The following is a 22,735-nucleotide window of genomic DNA, read 5'->3' on the forward strand; positions in this document are numbered from 1 at the left end:
ATAGCTTGTTTTTTTATTGTTTATTATGTTAGTCGGTTGGGCGCAGTCGATATTATTATTTTGTTGCCCTTCCAAAAATTTCCATTATGTGGAGGGCGGAGGATGTTAGCTGTCAAACGTCCTAAGTTTTGTTTGCCCGGTACTTGTTTTAATAATCAATGGTCCCTAAGGGGTGGACTATTTGATATCCTTGGGGGGAGTCTGGAAGATGTAAAAAAAAGATTCCCAGCAAAAAGTCAATGAAAAAATCAGCCAGAGAAGGCTTGACATAAAAAGATGGGACAGTGGGAAAAAATAATGTACAATGGATTAGGTAAAAAGAAAATAACACCACCTTATCAATCGTCCAGACCCCCCCCCCAATATTAAATGGTCCATCCCTAACAACAAACAGCAATATTTTATGAACCTAAGTGTAACAGCCCTAAATGCATCATAAATGATCATGTTACAGAATAACTATCCGGATAATCTTAAACAGTTGTCATTCATCAGTAGCTTCTTGCTCCTGTTAGCGAGGGGGATAGGGGAGGTAGATTGAGGTGGCTTTGGTCAAAACAAATACCATTTGAATAATTCTTTTACTGGTTCCATGACGCAGCATGCGCTCAGGTACACAATATAGGTTACTCATAGAGCTTTGTAGCCATAGGGTAAACACAGGGTACAGTATGTTACTCGTAGAGCACTATGGCAGGTTACGCCCTGACCTACATTTTTGTCAATGGACGAAAAATGCAAGAGATATTTTTTTGGCATTGAAAATTTGTGTCATTCCTGTATAACAAAGCATTGTACATCACAAAATCAGAAAGCTTTTGTTGTTTTGAGTGTGTATCCTATGTTTGATACAGTCAAAGCGATGCATTGTGGGATAACCAGGAAAAGGTATAATATATTAATTTGGCAAAATATATATTATCATGTATGAAGTTTAATAAGGCAACAATATTGTAAGAATGGTCACTGTCTGTATTCTGTATCTCTTTTTTTTTGCGATGTTTATGTAGTGTCTTCCTTACGACTTTTTGACTTGTATTTTCAGTGAGATTTCAGAGACACTCTAAATTTTTCTATTTTCTGAGTTGCTGTAACCGTCTTCATCCCTGCTATGTGTTTATAAAGCATATATTCAAGATGAACATTATGTGGCCATCAAACATTGCACCTCTGACCAGCTTAGAATTTAAAAAACAATACCCTGTACACCGGTACTGTCACTGAGAGGCGGCCTAAAAAGTCTGAACTTTATTCAAAATTGAAATCATTGTAAATATTGATTTACAATGTGGTAATGTTAGTGTATGAATTTTCCACGGGCAGAAGTGTACATGTGTAACTTCCGGACAAACGGGCCCATAACAATTTTACAGGCTGAGAACGCTCTTACATGAAAATCAAATGCCATAAATGATGTATTGTTAATTTGCAAGGATAGATTGATGGTGAAACCGCAGCAGTGTCTGACCTTTGACCGGGTTTAGATTGATGTATTCTACAGATGGATTAGGTATTATACATGTAACTTTCCAACTCTGTTTGTTAAATCATCACATGACATTTCATTTCCAACAACTGAATCAAATTTTATTCTAAATGTCACGTTTGTTATTGTAAGGGATACTCTATCTCCCCAAGGGTCTTGGTTTAAAGGGCCAGTGACTATAACTTTCAGGGATTTTTTTTTTCACTCTTTATGTTTTTGATGTCAACTACAGCTTCTTGTTCTGCCGCCCAAAGTATGTTGAGATACACAGTGTTTAGCTCATCAACTAAGCGTGTACATGTGAAGACTGCATTGTTACTGCTGCTGCTGTTGTTATTGTCGTTGTTGTTGTTCTGGTCCAATCTAGAATTCAAATGTCAACAATAATAGTGCATTTTACATATACATGTACAGACACTGCGTTTACGAGCTAAATAGTTGGTATTTCAACATGCTTTTGGGAGTAGAACAAGAACTTGCTATTGACATACAACACAAAAATGATGAAAAAAAAATCATCAAAGTTTACAACCACTGTAAAGCCCCCGCTCAATTATCAGATTTATCAAATATAAATATTATTTACTTGATGAAATATTCAATAGAATACAAAAGAATGTCAAACTGTTAATGGGCTGTTGACACATTTCCTAATGCGAGAACCTGGGATTGAGAAGGGCGCCTTTAAAGATATTCTGAGCTTTGAAACTTTCTAAGGCAGAATACAACAATTTTACCACATCGATAGCTTTGATCGCAATTTCAGGTTTGTTACTAAATATAGCTGCACATGCGCGACTTCAGACAACGCTGCCTAAAATTCAGACAAATTTTGTTGTTGAATGCACAGCTGTTGTTGCAGTTAGCTTGCAGTCTGAGCCATAAATCAATACAAATTACATATAGTGTGACTTTAAAGCCGCACTTTTCAATCCCAGGTTCTCGCATTAGTGGAGTTCTCCTCCCAGTCAAACGCTTGGCCAGTACAATGTTTGATTTCTATAACATTGATTACACAAACTGATCTCAACCTTTTGTCACATTTTGCTAATCCTGCAAACAGAGTTTATGCAAGCTTTTGATTGACGGTCGGTTCAAATTGCCAACAGTCATTGATTCCCCACCACAAACACTTGAATTTCCTAAAAAATTGTCTTCCAGTCGCGTTAGACTTTGAATATAACCACAGAGTTAGATCGGCAGCAACTTCGCGCTGACTGCTTGGCAGTCTGTCTGTGGTTTTGCGGCCGGGGAAAACTAAAAAGTTGCATTTTCTGGAGCGTGTGCCTGCGTGTTGCCTGTTTGGTGTCCACTTACACAATAAACGCCGCCATAGCTTGGCGTCCTTTTAAAGGGAGGCTCCGCCTTTAAGTAGCTATTTTAACAGTACATGTAGCAGGTTTTATTTTCGTCATTTATGTGGAAAATTTGGACAAATATTTATACATATTAATGCAAGAGAACAGTGATGCGATCAGCGCTATTCTTAAATTTCCAATGAATTTAACATGTGTCCTATCAAGTTCTTAAATATCCCATGTATGTAAAATATCAATGTCCTAAATGTTGGATAGATTAAAATTTTTAAATATTTTTAGAACTGAAAGTCTCGATGAGAAGAGGGAAATTTCTGAAAGTGATAAATTGACCTAACCTGTTAGTAAATTGAACAAAATCATGTGTATGATGAAAAGATTTAAAATCTCTTCATCATGTGAAATTGCATCAACGTGTTAAAATTAAAGGTTAGGTCAATTTATCACTTTCAGAAATATTTAAATTTTCGGTACTTGCCAAACAGTTTTCACATGTTCTCAACATCTTCATTGATTCTATATCTTCAGTAAATGTGCAGCATAACATGTCACATATTTTGATGCGTGCCAGTGCCAGCCTCAAAGAGATCATATTATCAATACGATCATGACCTTGTAGTCATACATCACGCAAGCAGACAACAGCTATAACTTTTGATAATGCTTTCATTATTTCTTTATCTAGAAGACAAGCCCATCATACATTTTCTGCTTCTTCTCGCTGAAGCAGTCAAACCTGTTTTGATAGTGGTCACCCATACAGAGCAGTCACCTCTTTAAAATCAACCAATCACATATATGCTTCCGAGCTAGCTGCACATCAGCAGCTTTAGGGTGTTAACTTGCAGCAGTCCTGTGGCATTGTACATGTTCAAGGTCCTCTACAGAATGGCCACCTCTCTTAAATGTATGTGGAATTGCTCCAATTTGGAACAAAACCTGTGTATAATGAATGGTCAGCATATTGAATGTGACCTCTGCCAAAAAATGCTTTGAGTGAAGTTAGCAAAAAATGAGTCAATTTTAATTGATTTTATAGCTACAAAATGACTCTTTCAGAAATTAAATGCATGCATTATGATTTTCAAAAGACTTAATATTATAGAATTTTATCATTGCTGCTATCTGTTTCTAAATTCTCCACGCCATGCACCTACACTGGAAGTAATGCCATGACACCCACCCTCTATACTGGCCACCTCCATATACCGATATAGTGGTCACTTTTTGTTGGGCCCCTGGGCGACTATAGGGGTTTGACCGTATCAACGTGGTAGTCTTCCAAACAAAACACATCATTTTAACTTCACTGTTGACAAATGCACACTGGTCCAGCTGTCAAAATCACACAAACATTACCACAAGCACAGTCATAATGGTTTCATAAGATGAATACCAGGCATGTTCAAGGACGTAATTTTGGGTGTAAACAAATAGCTGTATTTGATTGTTATAAACTGAACAAAATACATATCATATCATATGCTGGTATATTGACGGTGCAAATACAGCAATCTGCTCAGTCGAGATGAGGAATAAGCTACGTATTCACACAGCACAGTTACATGTAGAACATGCACAAGCTCTCAGCAAGAGAAAAATTCCTTTTGGGACATTTCACAGCAGAATATGCATGTACTCTTATGATTATTATGGCAATAAAACACATCAGTAACGGGTATACCACTGGGTTTTGACCAGTTATTACCCTGTTCACATTGCATACACTCGCTATTGCTCCTGCATATGTGTGAACTCGCCAAAGTCTCATTGTATACCCATAGCTAGGCGCTTTATTGCTCAAATACACAAGTCACATTTAGCTTTTTCGGTCACTTACAGTACAATATTCTTCAAAGAAAATCTATACATCTCAAAAAATATGATTACATCTAAAGCTACCTCTAATGTATACTTAGAGTAATCTGTCCCTTATCCTATTTAAGTTTTGATAGCATCTGAACATTACCATGTGAATGTACACAGTAGGGTGATAAAAATCTTGTGTGTTTGGGCACATTTTAGTTTGATATTCAAGTATGCGTCATCGCAATCATTAGAGACTCACTCACAGCCAGAATGATGGTGTATATGAAAGGAATAGAGGACATGTGGGCAGACAGGGTGAAAATAATGAGTTCTGCAGACGAAAGCACCGGGAGAGCCATAACATAAAGGAACTATTTGATTTGATCCATAAAAATTTTTTGTATGACAGAATGTACTTGTATGGTGCACTGCTTTGGGTACATTTTGCATTAGACACACTTCTGTGTAGCAATATTTCAAGATGCAGAACAACCTTCACATTTTGGTGAAATATTTTTAACAGTGTATTAATATACAAAACATGTAAACCCAACCAAATTACATGACCTAATCTAATCATGGAGGTACACTACCTTCATGATCTAATCTAATCTAATCACGTACGGTACAATTGCATAATTCATAATTGAGAGTGCTGTAGAGGTTTGGCAATCTTCACGGCATGCATATATGTCTTACAATGTATATGAAATGTAGAATCCAGCTTTATTTCAACATGATTTTATCACTAGTCTGTTTGCTGACATAGTTCTAGACTGACAATTTATAAACCATGTTGACACAAGTGTTTTTCTACCCTATGTTTCACGACACATTTTGCTTTGATTCAAAAAAAAAAAAAATCCATTGGGGCAAATCTCTTGAACATTTAACACCTGTTCCACATACAACAATGTTTCCAAGCAAACTATTCTGTAAATGAATAGAGGCGTCTATCATTGTTATGTGGACACCTGTATGATAAGGACACCTGAACCTATAGCATTTATAGAAAAGAAGGTTATCCATTGCGTACTGGAAGTCTATTTACTTTGATAAAAAGCCAAAGTTATCACTATGTCTTCATACTGAATTTTGTTATAAATGTATCTGATAACGTTGAAAAAATTTATGCCTGCATTGCTATCCATCTATCATCTCACAATGCCTACCTACAACCTTAAGTACAATTTCCATGGAAATTTCCATTCAAATCAAGCATAGAGGACAATAAACATTTTGTTAGATCATAGAATTTGAATCTTTTGACTCGGCTATTGAATTTTCTTTCGAAGAAAAAACATAAAACAGCACCAGAAGGGTGCTTTCTGGCTATACACAGTTCTAGCCTGTAGAACAAGACAACTGCAATGACCTTGTTGCAGTATTGAATATAAGTACCGTACAGTAGATCCTCAGGGCTTGTTCGATCAGATACAGTCATGTCTATGATTGCACAGAGCTCAAGAGTGTTAAGTTGTTGCCATTTATAAAATGTCAGCGATAAGAGAATGCTAATATTTCTGAAAACAGCTCCAGGACGTCATATTAAAAAATGCTTGTGGAAGCAACAAAGATCCCGATATGGCTGTAAAACTAATAAAGTATAATTTAAGAAAGACAAATGTAGTTAATAGAGTGAATAATTGGTTTGTTTTTTTTTTTATGAAAATTAAACATTGATAATGAGTTGTTATCATTATATTTGCATACTGAATGATGGACATTACATACACATGCTATAGCATTAGAGTGGCTTCCTTTCAGGTACAATGCTTCTCAGTGATCTATAGATGTTTTGACCCTCAAACTTTCACAATGCTTTTCTTGTCTACCTTTGTGGGGCTCACTTTGAAGCTTATAAAGTAATTATGTTTTTCACTGGAATCTTTGTGAAAATCAAAGACTGAATTTTTTCTCATAGAGTTAGCGTAGAAATGGCGGCCATTTTGAATTTAATGTGTCCGTAAATATTTGGTTGTTTTTCTAAATCCACATGGTGACCCCAGTGTTTTATTCTGGATTTCAAAAAGTAATGGTTTAAAGTTTCCTTACAGAAAATTTCAAGAAAAGATAAACTCTTTCATTTTCAAGGTGTGTACTACCTCAATCAAGGTATCTGCTGAACTGATGTGCAAAAAATGTAAGAAAGAACGCTAGATAGTTGAAAGTAGAAAAATAAATACACTAAAGACATATCAGCAAAGTGCACTGCAACTTAAACCCTTATCCTGCAAAGTCCATATTTCACTGTCAGATCAAGTTGTTAACCCTTTGAGTGCTATAATTTTTCCAACTAAAATTTTAGTGCAACATTATACCAAAGTTTAATGAATTTTTCTGTAATTTGTTTTTATATTTTGGACCAAATGGAAATCGCATTTCCATGGCTACAGTTCTTTATCAAAATTTGGCAAAAATTTGGAAAAATTTGACTGAGGTATATTCTATAAAGGCGACAAAAATTGATTTTGGCGCTCAAACAGTTAAACTAGGGAAGCACAACATCCACCATATCATAATACATTTGAACAAAAACTTGAACAGAAGATACCGTAAAACACGATTTTTACGGACTTATGTTGCTATAACAGACCATACAAAGTGGGTCAGAATATATGGTTTTGGCTCAATACTGCTTTTAACTGACTTGACAGATCAGGAAATGGTATTGTCTGGCAGGAAAAAGGTTAAAATGAGGTGTCAATACGTGATTTGTTTTTACAATTTGCCAGTATACAAAAAACATAAATGGCCAATTATCCTGGTTCAGAAATAGATGGGGCCAAATTACGATAGACAATCGTCATGGAGAAGCTATTGAATGTAAAAAAACATAGAAATGGAACCCATTATTTCAATAAAAGAGAAATTATTAGAATGAAATTATCCGTATATAAATTGGTAAAGCCTTCGTCATTCATGCTTAGAGTATCACCGTGACAACAAGGACAATCTAATCAATCAATAATGAAGATCATCACATCAAACAGGGAGAAGTCGTGAGATGAAGCCTTATCTCTACTCTAGCCACATCCCTGGATTCATCACACCATGTAGCTCAGTAATTAGCTGTATTGTAGTCCGTGGCTATTTTTCACGACCAAGAAATCAAATGATAACAGTGATTAGCGCACTAAGTCTCTACCAGTGCTCCTGCAAGCCTTAATTTTATGGTCTATTGTATCAAAGCACATGATCATGTAGATGATAAGGACGAACAAACTGCTTTTTTTTTTGATGAGTGGGATTGACAGATATGAGAAAGAGAAACCTTGATCAACTAGTTTTATCTTCAGTTTTCTCATGCATTACTTTTTATCTCAGGTAGGAAAGAAGGAACGCTGAATGGTGTGCGAGTCATGACACAGGTACATGGCTCAATGAGTTCACAATAGAGGGGTACTTCGCAACTTTTTCATAGGTTTACAATACACATTGTCTGACAGGTGTAAGTTGTTTGGGGCCATGGGGATGGGGATTTTTAGCAACAAATATTGCAAGCATTAATTTGAGAAAAAAATAATTGGCATTTTAAAAACCAACTATACATTTCAATATGATTTTAAGCATGACCAAAATCATATTCACAAAAGTTGTGGTTCAGACTGCTCTGTGAGCACATACCGGTAATGGCTACTACATGTAGAAACAAGTTGTTAAATTTATTATTGGCAGATCCTGAGGCCAAACTACATATACCATGCCAGGCTTGCCCAAACCAACATAATGTAGGGTCAAAAACATATTTTCCATGATTTTACTCTGTACTGGATGTTTACCTTCCCTGGCTTAATTCACTATGTATTTTTGATGCTAATGTATTGTCTCATGGGGTGTGACACTGCACTCTATCCACCCTCAATCTCACTCAAAATGCACTCTATCTGCACTTTTCTACCCTTTCACTTCCACTCTTTGGTTTAGTCCTGCTATTTTTGGCAGAATGATTGGACCTGTGTACACAATAGTGGGGGTGTATGAGTTAAACTCCACATCATCTGCATTTGTATGCATTTTTTTCCTTTCATTTTGTTATCATCCAATTTTACTCTTCCTGTGCTTTTATTAGATAATGGCTGCCTTAAAGCAATAAACTTTATTGCAGTGTTGGTCAATATAGACAGAAGACCAAATAGCTTTCACCTTACTTCACTAAGTAGGTATGTATCATAACGTCCAGATGTCATTTGATGCTGTATTTTGGCTGGCAATTTGCAGTGGCTTTGAAGCTTACTGGTATATCTTATTGCATGATCGCCATTATTTATAGGAGCTTAAGGAGTCTGAAACTAGGGCTATTCCCTATCTGATTGGCTGTTTGGAAACAATCCCATGGGAACAATAAGTTTCAGCCAATCAATTGGCAAAAAGCTTCAAAGACACAGCACATTACCCATATTTTGGAAGCCACTTTCTGCGGTGCACCAAAAATTATTTATTTTTATATAAAATTCAGCCATACATCATTGTTACATATGTATATAATAACAATCAAACACACATTTTTAATAAGTACAACATCATGACATAACATTACTTTGGCAATATAATCATGAAAATATTGAGAAATTCACAGTTATTGGGGGCTTCGAGGTATAGGGAGTCTGATATGGTCATCAGAAATCAGATGTGTAATCTCAATATCAGACCAAAAAACCAGTGTCGGGCAAGACCTGGAATACAAGCTGATGTGATTGAACATTTTAAAAAGTTTAACAGTTTACTTACGCTGTAGGACAGACATATTTTATATGTGGTGCCTTTATTGCAGCTAGGGCAGCAGCCCAGCCATGCCTGCAAATTGAAAAAAAATCACACAAAAAAAGGTCAAAAACAATAACATCTTCATTTAGGATTCAGTTTATCTATTTCTCTGGCTACAATTAGCAATTCTTTTCTTCTGTTTTATTTTTATATCAAACAACCCTTCATTTTTTAAAAAGAAGGTACAATAACTGTAACTCTTGATGATATATTAAGGTGGTTGGAAAGGCTAGAGCGTCAGTTATAAATTTCAACAAAACTATTAAAATATAAAAGTAGTCAACATTCTCTGTGGAATAAAAAAAACTAGACATTTGGGCACAAAGGCATTGCAGAGTTATAGCCTGTTAAAACTTCTGAAAAACTGACCAAATAAGAAGAAGTTAGGGAGTCCTAAGTGTATTAACTATGGTAGAGGTCCCCTAGCTTTTAATAAAATGTTTGAAAAGGGAAAGTCAATATTTGCTGTTTTTCAGGAAAGTTTGACAAGGCGGTGCTGGCATTCAGAGTGAGTGACTGCTATTGTAAATGCATTTTTAGATTCTTTGAGTGTCAAAGAGGTGTCAAAAGTGAGATTAACCAAAAAAAACTGCTCTATGACTTCAAAAGAGGGGTGCAAATATGGCTTGTTTTCAACATTTTTGACAGAATAACAGTTTCCTACAAAATTGTATTACCAATTTAATCCAACTTTGAAATGAGATATGGACATGGAATTTTTACAGCCTATTAACAAGGTTACAGATAAGATTTGTACGGCACAATTTTCCTGTATTTGAAGTACTTTTTGAAAAATCACATTTTGAAATTTGAAAGAATTTTTAATAATTTTTTGATATATAACCCATGTAAAATCATAAAAACAAATTTTATTTACAAATCTTGCCGTACAAATCTTACAATAAATAGTGTCAACATATTTATAACTAATTTGGTAATATTAATACTATCCAATCATTATTAAATTCAAATATGTAAAAAAAATCTGAAAAATTAAATTTTAATATTTACTGGTGTCATATTTCAAATCATGGCTGCAAATATACAATTTTTATATTCTTTGGAGAAAATATTAACTAAGGGAGTTATCCTGAAAATTTGAACTAAATATCTTGATTCTAACACTTGAAACTTGACATTAACTCTGATAAGAGAATTGGTGCAAAAATAGCCTTTCCAACCACCTTAATCTTTACAGCCCTGATGCCGGTTTTGTGGACCGAGGTTGTATTGTGGAAGGGCCCAAGCATGCTTGGGCCCATACGCCGTACGACCGAGGTCAGCAAAACCCGTATCAGGGCCGTAAAGGTTTTATCATATACCTTACGGAATGATCAATATTTAGTTAAAAAACATTGTGCAAACATTTTGAAATAAAAATATGAGCGATATTTCACATTTATCACCATTTTTGTAAATATGTCAGAAAAGCGATGACTGCATCACTGTCACCCGCATAATAAGAACGAGGAGCCGTTCGAATCTCGTGCTGCGCTTTGTTTAGGAATGGAACGTTTGCTGATAGTAACATGAGTTGTAACCAGAATGAAGCTGGTTCTGAAATACACACAATTGCCCGTATTTGGACGCGGTGTGCCTGATTACAACTGTAGAATCTCGCACTCTATTGTTTACAGTAAAAACTTTCTAAATACAAAAGTAGGTCCAGAATTCGACGTGTTCATCCAAATATGGGCACCGGGCCGGGGTGTGATACTTAAAAAAATGCACAGATGTGAGGGCACTTTTCCTCATAACTTTACACAGGCATGTAAATCTACATGTAGGTAATATATGATAACGCTATTTTTGTTACATACAACCAATACATTACATGTATCTTATTCTTCTCACCACAGTACATGTATGCTTTGACCTACACAGTACCATTATTAGCCCTGTACACTCAATGCAATATGCTTAGACCTACAAAGTACCCTTATAATATTAACCCGGCATACTACAGTAGCACTCAATGCAGTAAGCTTTGACCTGCAAAGTATCATTATTAACGCCCTGCATACTCAAATGTACATGTATGCAATTTTATTGTCGACAAATACATATTTGTACTAGTCAAATATTTCAACATGCAGATAGAAGAATGAGAAAATTATATAAAATTAATGAAACCACTATAAAATGAAATGACAATCATCTAATCTCCATAGTCATAATATGATGTCCTATGCAAAGTTAATACAGTGAATGACTAATTTGGTATAGCGTTGGGGCAGAATGTGCCTCAGAGTCAGATATTCTGACTCTCAAATTTTTCCACAACTTTTCTGCTTCTGGGAGTTCATTTTGATCTGGGAAGGAGCAGACTTTTAGCCATCTTGGTTTTGTGAAAATCAAAAATTTGACTTTTCTCTGAAGAGTTAACATTGGGATGGCAGTCATTTTGAATTTCAAATGCCAGTAAATGTTGGGTAATTTGTTTCTCTAGTACAAAAATTTACATCAGGAACCCCAAATATTATCCTTAATTTGGAATAAGAATGGTTAACTGTTTTCTGAAGAAGGTTTAAAGAAAAGTTAAAAGTGTTTCAGGTTCTTGAGGCGTACATACATGTATGTTGTACTTTACATATAATTTGTTGGTTATGAAATGAGACAAGAGAAGTAAGAGATATATTTAACTGTAATAACAAATTCACAAGACAAAACCAATGTCATGCAGCTAGAGTGCATACAAGTATCTGTACCATAGCATACATAAATGTAAACTGAAGCAAGGTACCTACCCAGTGTCTCCTAGACCATGTAGGAAGATGACCTGAAAATGAGACAAGAAAAATGTACATCAGTGGACCCTTCATGTACCAGTATCATGAGACACATAGTGTCTGAACAAAGAGTGACAAAGTATGCCTTTTACAGAATAATAATTCATACTGAAATACAATGTAATTATAGTTGGTTCTATTCCTAGGTTGATATGGATTTTCACAAACCTCCTGTTTCTTCCGAATTAAAGCATGTCAATGTATACATGTAAGCATAAATCCTTAATGGATGCAGGCAAATTAAATTGATCATAAATGTCATCATCTCTGTAAAACTATCACAGTGGTCAATTAACTAATTGATTGATTGAATTAGCACAATGTACAGAATTCATGAGTTCAGGTACATGTATTAATTAATGGCTATTATTCATAAATTGCTGGGAATTATACCATCCCCATGAATTCAAGGGGATTATACATACAATGTATGTACATGTATGGGAGAGTACCATTCTCTTTGAATTCCCAGAGATGCGCAGTATTATTACCCCCCCCCCCCCCCCATCCCCTACATGTATTTTCTTCATGTCCTCACTGAGTAGATACAAAGGATAAAGCTGATAGTCTGAATGCATGACACAATAGTGCAACCTCATGATTTCGTATTGGGTACCTGTCCTTCGTTTAACTTGACAAGTTGACGACAGATAATGTCCTTTCATTTCACACCTCAAAATGAATAACTTGGAGATGATCCCATCCTCATAAAGTATTGTGGATGCCACAATCTACATCCTGTCATTTGCTGGACCATCTACACATCAGGGTAAATTGCAATTTCTCTGTGGATTTCTGCAGAGAAATTTCTGCAGTGCAGAAATCCATGTACAGTAGTTGCACCATACAATATCTCTGTTTTATCCGCAGAACCAGCGTTATTTTTTCAGCAAATTTGCTGGAAGAGTTCAATTGCAAATTGTAATGGTATACAATTACAGTAATGGGCCTGCCAGTTATAATGACATTTCGTGGAACATCATGTGCTGCTCATTTACAAAAGCATCTAAGCATGATAGATGCTTTAATTCATAACCTAGGCTATGTACATACACAAAGCATGAATACTGTAATCTTGTTTCAAAAAAAAATGATTGTATTTACCATACACTGGTCTAGTGTCTACTCAATATGCTACAAACATGTTCGTCGATGGCAAAAGAAATTTCACAATTGATTTTCTTGCAATTTTTTTGCACGACTGTACATATCCATCAGATTAACTTAACTTTTCAGGAATGATGGATGGAATGTTAGAAAATCACACTGACCGAATGAGATGCTCCAAAATTTATAAGAAAAAAGTCTGTTTTGTCGACAGATTTGACGTCATTGCAGTGGGACAACGTGAAGCGATGTTCACTCGGAAGTCAAACAGACCATTACAATCAAAGCAGAATGATCAATAATAGAGCTCAATGTCTGCACGCTAACAACCTCACTAGTAATGATTTCTATGGCCTCCTTTCTGCTGAAAGTACCGTATAGCTGTCACTGAATGCGACTGAAATGACAATTTGCGGACAAATTACTGCAGTTTAAATTGTACCCAATATTACTTGATCTACAAGCACATCTAATGCTCAACTTCTCACATTAATTTATTCATTTATGCAAATTGAAATGTTTGAGTATGTAAATCAACTGATCTTTGGGAAACATTTCTTGGTGTAAAATCTTATATTATACGGGCAATTTGCAATACATTATACTCAAGCAAGCTGCTAAATAAAAATATCCTAAACACAGACAGACTATAATTTGGAAAGTTTGTTGGACTGGATGTGATTTTGTTTGTAATAACAGAACTCTAAATTTAGATGAGGAAATTTTTACATACATATCTTGTGAATTCTTTGCATAACACGTCATGTACAGTATGATGTGTATGTACATGTAACAAGGTGCTACATGTAAGTGGATCCATCGCACGTGTTGACTTTTGACCTGGATATTATAGCTCCATTCTCGCACTAATTACCCAGTTGAGTGGCAAGAACTGCATGTACATGTACACAACAGTACAGTTTAGCATTTTAAATTTCAACTCTGCCAGCTGTTTACACTTCATTGAACGGAGACCCTACGACTGGACAATCCCTAAACACTGGCAGAGCCTGATTTACTGCACCGGATGTATCTCATAATGGCTTCTAATTTGTAGCTCATCTTGCGTGTGCACCCATTCAGTACGTGTACAGATTGCTTGAATAGCCACATCACAGGCAATGTTTGCTTTAGTGAATCATGTTGGTGTACCAAACTGTTGAAATTTTTTTTCACTATTTTTCAACTCAACATATATTACATGATTGGAGGTACATGTACATGCAACATCGACAATGAATGATTGTTATTAATGTAAGATGTTAATATTCATTAACAAAATTTACATGGATCACTCTAGAAATCATTAATTTTACTTACTAGAATTACTCTAAATTTGATGATTTTGATTTTCTGACAGGAAACTTAAAATTTTACATCTCAGGCTCTGGCTTTGCTTTCTTAGCGCCAAGTTTTTCCATATTGAAAGTTTCATACGTGTTTGAGACTTGATAGGCTATTTTATGGTAAATATTGGTTTCAGCTTCATGGCAGTGAATCCCAAAGTTTTTTGCTGTAAAAATGAAATTCGATCAGTAAGGGACTGCAAATTTGCAAAATATCATGGTTCTGCCACTATACTGTATATCACACAACGTGGATACTACAGTGTACATGCAAATGTATATTGATCATATAACAGAATAACACAGCCAAACAATCGCTTTCGACAACTTTGATCTGAAAAAACTGGGCTGGTATTAAAGTGTGGTGCAGAAAAGGAGACTGGTGGACCCAGACAGTGTTTTGGCATTAATCGCCGGTAACCTATGGAGTCATTACTGTTATGAGTTTGGTTTGGGATACTGTACATTATTATTTTATTATAACTGACTGCAGAAAATACTGGCATAAGTGAATTATATTTTTATACCGGTAGTTACTGTTGCAGTACTATTCCCGCATAATTTCACGGGTCTCTTTGCCAAATGGAATCCTGGAATGGATTAGCAAGTGGGCATGTCATCAAAAAGGAATGCAGTCATCCTTTAACATCAGGTCTGAGAGTGAGGCAGTGTGTATGATTTATTTGTAGCAATGCCTAAATATACCTGAAATGTAAATTTGGGCAATTTAGAATTACATTTTTTTCTCTTATCAAAGATGTGTTCCATGTTTGTCATTGACGGTGGTCTGGTCTCTTCCGTTTTAAAAATGACTGACTTTCTATCTGATCTGATGTCCGTGGAACACAAAATATCCAATACAGACCAAAAAAATAATTTTGTCGTGAATGGGAAATAAAAGCAAACAGTAAATGGAAAGTGTGCATATGAGTAAAATCTGGTCAGAATTATCTCTTGACTGAATGACCCGGGGCATCTGATAACTGAAGGAGCAATACTGTGATAAGAAAAACTTCACTGATGAGAACACACGCAGAGTTCCAATTCTGCATTGCACTCACATTTTCCAGGTCACTCGCAGACATCCTGAATAACCAAATAAGCTGCGATTAAGCTCGTGCGGTTGTAATCAAAACATGGCAGCTCTCTATGTTTGCACACTGACATATCAATTGGGACGGACAGAAATAGCTCTCGTTCTGATGTGTCAAAAAGCTCTGGCATCTGTGACTGGAATTTTGTAGTAGGGATATTTAATGTTTTGTACTGATGGTTCTGAACATATAGCAAATACATTGCAATTTTATCCGTTATACATGTAGTTTTTTTCTAAAAATTCATTTTTAGAAATGAAGTATTTTATCAATGAAATTATGATTTAAAAATAATGAAACAAGTAATAATAAACACTTAATGTATGGATGCTAGGGAAACAATGAAGGATAAATGGTTGGAGCTTGCCTTGCTACATGTACATGTACAACGAAAGATATTCTTTATATATTAGACATGAACGTATTGTTGCTGTATTAAATTCTGGTAAATACTTGTTTATGGATTGCTTCATATTCATTCTCTGAGTTCTGAGATTGGTCAACACAGACTGTATAGACTTTCAGCATTTCATTTGCTGCACAATGTGACCCTCTGCTGGCCTGAGTATAAATGTCAACTAAGTATTGCCTGGCTCAGTGAGCAGGTGTTGCCAGCAATGCGTTGGCCACATCAGAACATGGTACAGATTAGAAGCTGTGCAGTGAACTAGATAGAGGCTATATGGGAATCTCAGGGGCAGTCTGTAGCTGATATTGTACGGCTTTTACACATGTCTCTACTGGATGTACTTGTCAACTAATGACAGGGAAATTCCTTGTAAAACTTTCTTGACTCGAATTGAACAGAAATGCTGCCGATATCTATGCAATACAGTACCAATGTACAATGTATATGATATCGTTATGCCGATAGTCATTTGTACAAAAATATTGTATTTCATCGGCGTTATCAATCATGATATGATCATGTGTGTTTCTAGTGGAGTATTGCCATATCAACCAATGTTTTATTTAAACAAATGATCAAAGCTTTGTGTAGATAAACAAAACAGAGATTATCAATTCCGTATTCCACTTTGTGTTGGCGGAGATGGTGCATGCCGGAGATAAATCCATGAATACTGTAAACACAGTCAAAGTATCCTGTTTTGTGTACAAGTGACCCAGGCAGCTGGTCACGATATAGCGCCACTGTTATTTATAGATGAAGACAGTAATAAACAAAGTGGACACATATCACCGAGACATCAACTACGAAGACAATTTTTTCACACTTTTACCCTTTTGACAGAAGGTAATTTTAAATTTAAAAAACTTTTGCAAAATTATTTATGACATTGAGCAAAAGGGCAGTCTCAGAGAAGAACATGTTTGACCAAAATAAATTGGCGAGAAAATTTACATTTGCAAGTTTCTTCATCTTTTGAAGTCATATCTGGAAATCAAATTTGATACCTGTAGCCCTCAAACAAGATTTTGCACAGATGATTTTTTTCAAGAAAAATGAACAAAAGACCCAAAAACTTCTCAAAAATTGAATAAGTCTCTCAAGTTCAGCCTTTAAAAGCTTCATGTATAAGTACAAGCTACATACATGTATATTGGATAGCAATATCAAAGAAGATATTTCTACAAAAAACGATGATACAGTAACCTTTGAAATTTGTATTACGGAAATTTCATGCTTATTTGAACAAATCCAAGTCATCCCTAGTGACTTGCAAACCAAAGCTACAAGTTTTCCCTGCATCGCTAACACAGTGTTGCTGATAAAAAAACACACTACATGACTCATTTTCTTGCAGTGTAAATCCACACTTGCATATTTGGTTAAATGTTTGTTTCAAAAACAAAGTCAGGAAGAGGAATAAAATTGTGTTTTCTAAAGTATACTAGCAGTAGTAGGGTTCTTCATTCCTAGACGTACCGTACATGTAAAATTCAATAAAAAAGTATATTCAATATACAACTTTTCTTTTCTTGCACCAGAGATGGCCAGCTGATTTCATTTGTACATATACATGTACATGCGACAATCAATTGAACGCATTTCTTTGTAAAACTTGAGAAGTAATTAAAGGGCCAGTAATGCTTACTTTTGATGATTTTTTTCACCATTTTTGTTTGAAATGTCAACTGTAATTTCTTGTTTTACTTGGCAAAGCATCTTGAGGTACACAGTATTCAGCTTGTCAACTCACCCTGACAAGTGTAAAACTGCACTGTTATCGTTGACAAGTGAATTCTGGGCCAGACTAGAATTCAAATGTAAACAATAATAATAGACGCTGTGTTGACAAACTACAGTTTGTACATAGTGTTTCAGCGTTCTTTTGTGAGTAGAATAAGAACTTGCAATTGACATACAAAATAAAAACGTGTAATTGACAAACAAAATAATAATAAAGAAAACAAATCATCAAAAGTTAGCATTACTGGCCCTTTATCTGATTGTAAATTCTCAAAAAATTCAAAAAAATTTTTGTTCCCAACATATTTCTTTGTACATCGTTGGTTGATGAATAGCCTATATCAAAACTGTCAACACAACAATCTTTATATGATTATTACATGTTGTTAACCGTTACTTCCGTATTCATAATAACAGTGAATTTGTAATTTCCACTTCTTCATTCCCCATCACTATTTGATTGCAGTTTGCAATGGGTTACATAATGAGACGATACATGTAAATACTTCCCTGATACTCACCACCTCTCAGTACCTAATTTTATGATTTGCCAATCAACAAAACTACTTGGGAGTACAATTTGCCAAACTAATTCTGTGGTTAACTGTTTGTGGTGTGGACTTATAGATGTGTAAAAATATTTTGTAATGAATTATTAACTAAGCCAGCCAGGGGTTTGTTGAAGGGCCAGCAATGCTCACTTTTGATAATTTTTCACCATTTTTGTTTTGAATGTGAACATTTATTCCTTGTTCTAGTGCAACAAGTCTTGTAGACATGCACAGCATTCAGCTTGTCAACTCAGCCCATACGACGTGTGTAAACTGCATTGTTATTGTTGAAAAGTGACTTATGGTCTGGACTAGAATTCAAATGTAAACAATAACAATGCATTTTTAATACACAAATAGCTACGCAAAGTTGACAAGCTAAATATTGGGAGTTTCATCATTCTTTGGGGAGTAGAATAAGAAGTTGCAATTGATGTAAAAATGAAAAATAATGAAAAAAAATACTAAAAGTAGCATTACTGTTTCTTTCAGCAAAAAAATCATGTATTTGGCAATTTTCATGGAGGTAATGAAACATACATGTAATGTTGTTCTGTGATGATACTGATACAGCAAATGAAATATTTATTTAACCCTTTTCCTGCCAAGTCGGTGAAAATCCGCTTGAAATTCGGTGTAGCTAGAATCTGAGCAGCCACGGCCGTTATCCTGCCAAGGCGGTGGAAATCGGGCTACTTTTTGGTACCCCCTTTCCTGCCTAGTCGACGAACTACTGTACGTGTAGCAAACCCTTGCTCGCGCTAGGGGTCGTTCGAGGACAGGTTTTGGGCGAGGAACGGCGTTTGCTCTCGAAATGGGTTCACAGAGAGTCCAACGACAGGGAAAGGTGCAGAAGCTACCCAGCCAGTCCCCCACCCCGTTGGGGGACTGGTTTTTTTGGGGGGGACGAGTAGCGTACTTGGCAGGTTAGCACGGTGACGTATCCTAGCGGAGTTTGGGCTAACTTGGCTCTGAGGCACTACATAGATTGCGGCCGAAATTGACCGTCTCGGCAACGCTAATCTGTAAGGCAACCGCCTAAGACCGCCTCAGCTGGCGGTGCAATTTTTGCCAATGGTGCGAGACGAAAATCACGGACTTAGTCCTGATTGACGGGAAGTGCGGACGGATTTGACGGACTCGGCTTGATTAGTCCCTGACATGGAACTGATCCGAACGGACTTGAGCGACATTTGTGAAGGGTAACCACCGCTTTTAACCGACTTGTTACCTTCTCGAAAAGACTACCCACTCAGATGTCGGACGTTGTCGGCTGCACTTGGCTCTAGACGTTCAAGCCGTGCAACGAAACACACCGCCTCAGCCTTGCCATTCACGAACATGGCCTCAAAATTTGATACCATTGTTCACCGACTTGGCAGCTGCGGTTAGGTGTGTGAACCGTTGTTCACCGACTTGTTACGCCTATGTTGTCCCTGTGAAGTTCGGCTAACGGCCGAGTCTAACGGGAGTTGGCAGACCTGTGTTTGGTTTATACTGTAGTATGACCGACTCAGGTAGAGGTACCTGTCGGTATATTCCGAGTTTTACGCACTCGGGCGTCAATGACGGGTCGTCATCACCGCTGATGACGTAGACGTGCTGGCCACGTTATTTGAAGGAGCCATGTTTGCCCAACGGACGAGGCCGAGACAGCTGTTGACAATTTTGGCATCCTTCATCTTTGACCGCCTTAGTTGGGTAAGCCGCTCGGCAGGCGACGGTTATGACCTAAACAAGCCGCTGAAGCACTGTTCGTTGCCGTACAAGAACGAGACGGCCAGTCCATTACTGCTTAATGGGCGATCTGTCGGGTTGGCTTGTCACCGACTTGGATGACAATACGCCCTGCGCAGGCGTACTTAGAAGGGACATGAGGTTAAAGATACGGGTTTCCCACCCGTACTAAACATGGGCTTGGGCCTGGGTGGCAGGTGCGCATGCCACGTACCCAGCTGGACGGAATGTCAAGTTGAGATGCTAATGACATTGACTATGTTATGCTAAGTGCTCGAGGGATTTGCATCGCAAATGAGTATTATTAGCATATCAAATGGTGCGGACAGGCAATTTACATGACGGGTAGGAATGTCAGCGCCGGTTGGTGGACTGATTGCCGTAGGTCCATTATAATAACAGGTGGCTGCATATATAAACACCCCTGCGTCCAATCATGTCCAGGGCTTTGTTTCCCTGTGGCTTTAAAAGGGTAGGGACCTGCTAGTCTGTCGACACTGTTCCAGACATGAGCTTGACGGACCGCAAAAGTTTTCTGAAGGCGAGCAGACGACTGAAGCTCAAAGATGCAGAGTCTCCGGGCGGTAGTGGTAGCGATCGTTGTGATGTCCCTAGTAAACGTTCTAAGAAGTCGGGCAAGAAACGCTCCCGTAAGGCGAAGCTATCTCCGGCTGAAAAACCCAGTGGTAAGCGTAAACGTAAGACTGATCGTTCTGCCGATGAGGATGATGACGGGTCACCGGTTGCCAGTGGTTCTCACCCGGCTGCTCCGGAGAGACTACTTCACCTGCAGAGACTACATCTGCTCTTGTGGGAGATACTTCACCTGCACAGACTACGTCTGCTGCTGCTAGTGAGACAGTTAGTAACGAGACGGCTGATGCCATTGGTTCTCCCCGGCTGCTCCGGGAGAGACACCACCTGTTGCGTGCACCATGAGCCCTCATCCTGCGTCAGGAGAGGTTCCTGTGCCCAGTGCGAAAGAGCTTGAGTCCTCGTCATCAGCAGAGGCTGCCCAGCCCGCTCCTGCCATAGTTTCGTGTGCTGCGATGTCCCCGCCGAAAAAGATAGTGTGGAGGGTTCGTTATCAGGATAGCCCACCTGATTTTGAGCCAGATATGATCCTTGATGCCGCTACGGGCGAGTTCAGGCCCAGACGCCCAGACGACGGTGATATCACCGCTGAGTCCGACTCGGAGGTTGACGAGGATGCGGCAGAGGACGATGACTTTTATGACAGGCAGTATGTAGGTGAGGCAAGCTCTAACGACGATGATGACGTTGCTGCTGTGTTGGCGGAGGACGACACCCCTCCTGTCTGGCGTATGTCGGAAACTACCGATGCTAATATATTTGAGGAGACCGATTTTGACCATGAGAGAGGACCGACTTTCCCCTTGCCCAGCCACTCCCGTGAGATCGATTACTTTTTTAAGTTTATTCCAGCTACACTGATCAGATTGGCCAAGGACGAGACTAATAAATACGCCAAATTCCACCAGCGATATATCGCTAGGAAAATAGATAAATACTGGCGTAACGCTGACTACCGAGAGGTGCAGGCGTTCATTGGCGTCTTAGTCTGTATGGGTATCGACCGTAAATCATCAGTGGAGGATTATTGGTCTAGCGATCCCTTTCTGAGAAACCAGGGTATTTCTACTGTGATTACCCGCAGTCGCTTTCAGCAGCTTATGCGATACTTTCATCTGGCAGACCCAGAGAACGATCCACGTTGTGATCCTGATGAGGCACGCCGCCGACGTCGGTGTCAGGAGGATCCCCTTTATAAAATCAATCCATGGATGGAGCCCATAGTTGACAGGTGCGTAAATAATTATAAGATGGGTAGAGAGATCTCCATCGACGAGGGCATGGTGCGATTTAAGGGCCGTTCTAAATTAAGCAGAGATTACCGCATAAGCCTGATCGAGACGGTTTCAAGATATGGCAGCTGTGCGACTCCAGCACTGCATACATCGCTAACTTTGCACCGTACCTAGGTGTGAAATTTCGGGATCGGACTGAGGGAGACGGCAGGAGCGAGGTGTGGTGAAAAGAATTACGATGGAGCTGGTCCAGCCATTCTGTGGATATAATCACAGCCTATTTTGTGATAGCCTGTTTAGCACGGTCGTTACTGCTAGAGAGCTGATGGAGACCGGGACCTACATGGTCGGGAGTTTTAACCGCCGTAATCGTCGCACCATGCCCCCTCAATTAATTCCGCCGGGTAAGAGGAAGTGCCTTCCTCTGTCTGTTGGGGATATGAAAGCCACGACCAGAACGGACTCTCGTCTTAACATCACTGCTTATCAGGATAGTAACGCTCAGGTGCTGATCTTGAATACGGTCTATCCACCCTTGGAGTGCGTGCCAGTGGGGGAGGGAGACGAGCAGCGACAAGTGCCTCTGTCGCTGTATAATTATCGCCGGTACATGGGAGGCGTCGACCGAGCCAACCAGAAGCGCAAGTACTTTCACACTGGGCGCAAGAACCACAGATGGTGGACATATCTGGCATGTTACCTGATTGATGTTGCCCTGGTAAATGCATATATATGCTTCAAGCATGTACACC

General features: G+C 38.0%; 1 protein-coding gene across 1 annotated transcript in view; it reads right to left on the minus strand.

Moving 5' to 3' along the window:
• The window catches only part of LOC139133333 (acyl-protein thioesterase 1-like), a 51,451-nt gene that overhangs the window by 21,868 nt on the left and 6,848 nt on the right, over positions 1-22,735 (minus strand). Inside the window, exons 2-3 of the mRNA XM_070699878.1 lie at positions 12,126-12,157; positions 9,343-9,408 (exon numbers count right to left, since the gene is read on the minus strand). Of these exons, the coding sequence (XP_070555979.1) occupies positions 9,343-9,408; positions 12,126-12,157 (98 nt within the window). The remainder of the gene's footprint in view (positions 1-9,342; positions 9,409-12,125; positions 12,158-22,735) is intronic.

The sequence above is a fragment of the Ptychodera flava genome, chromosome 5 (genome assembly GCF_041260155.1).
Source record: "Ptychodera flava strain L36383 chromosome 5, AS_Pfla_20210202, whole genome shotgun sequence".
In the NCBI taxonomy this organism is placed as follows: domain Eukaryota; kingdom Metazoa; phylum Hemichordata; class Enteropneusta; family Ptychoderidae; genus Ptychodera; species Ptychodera flava.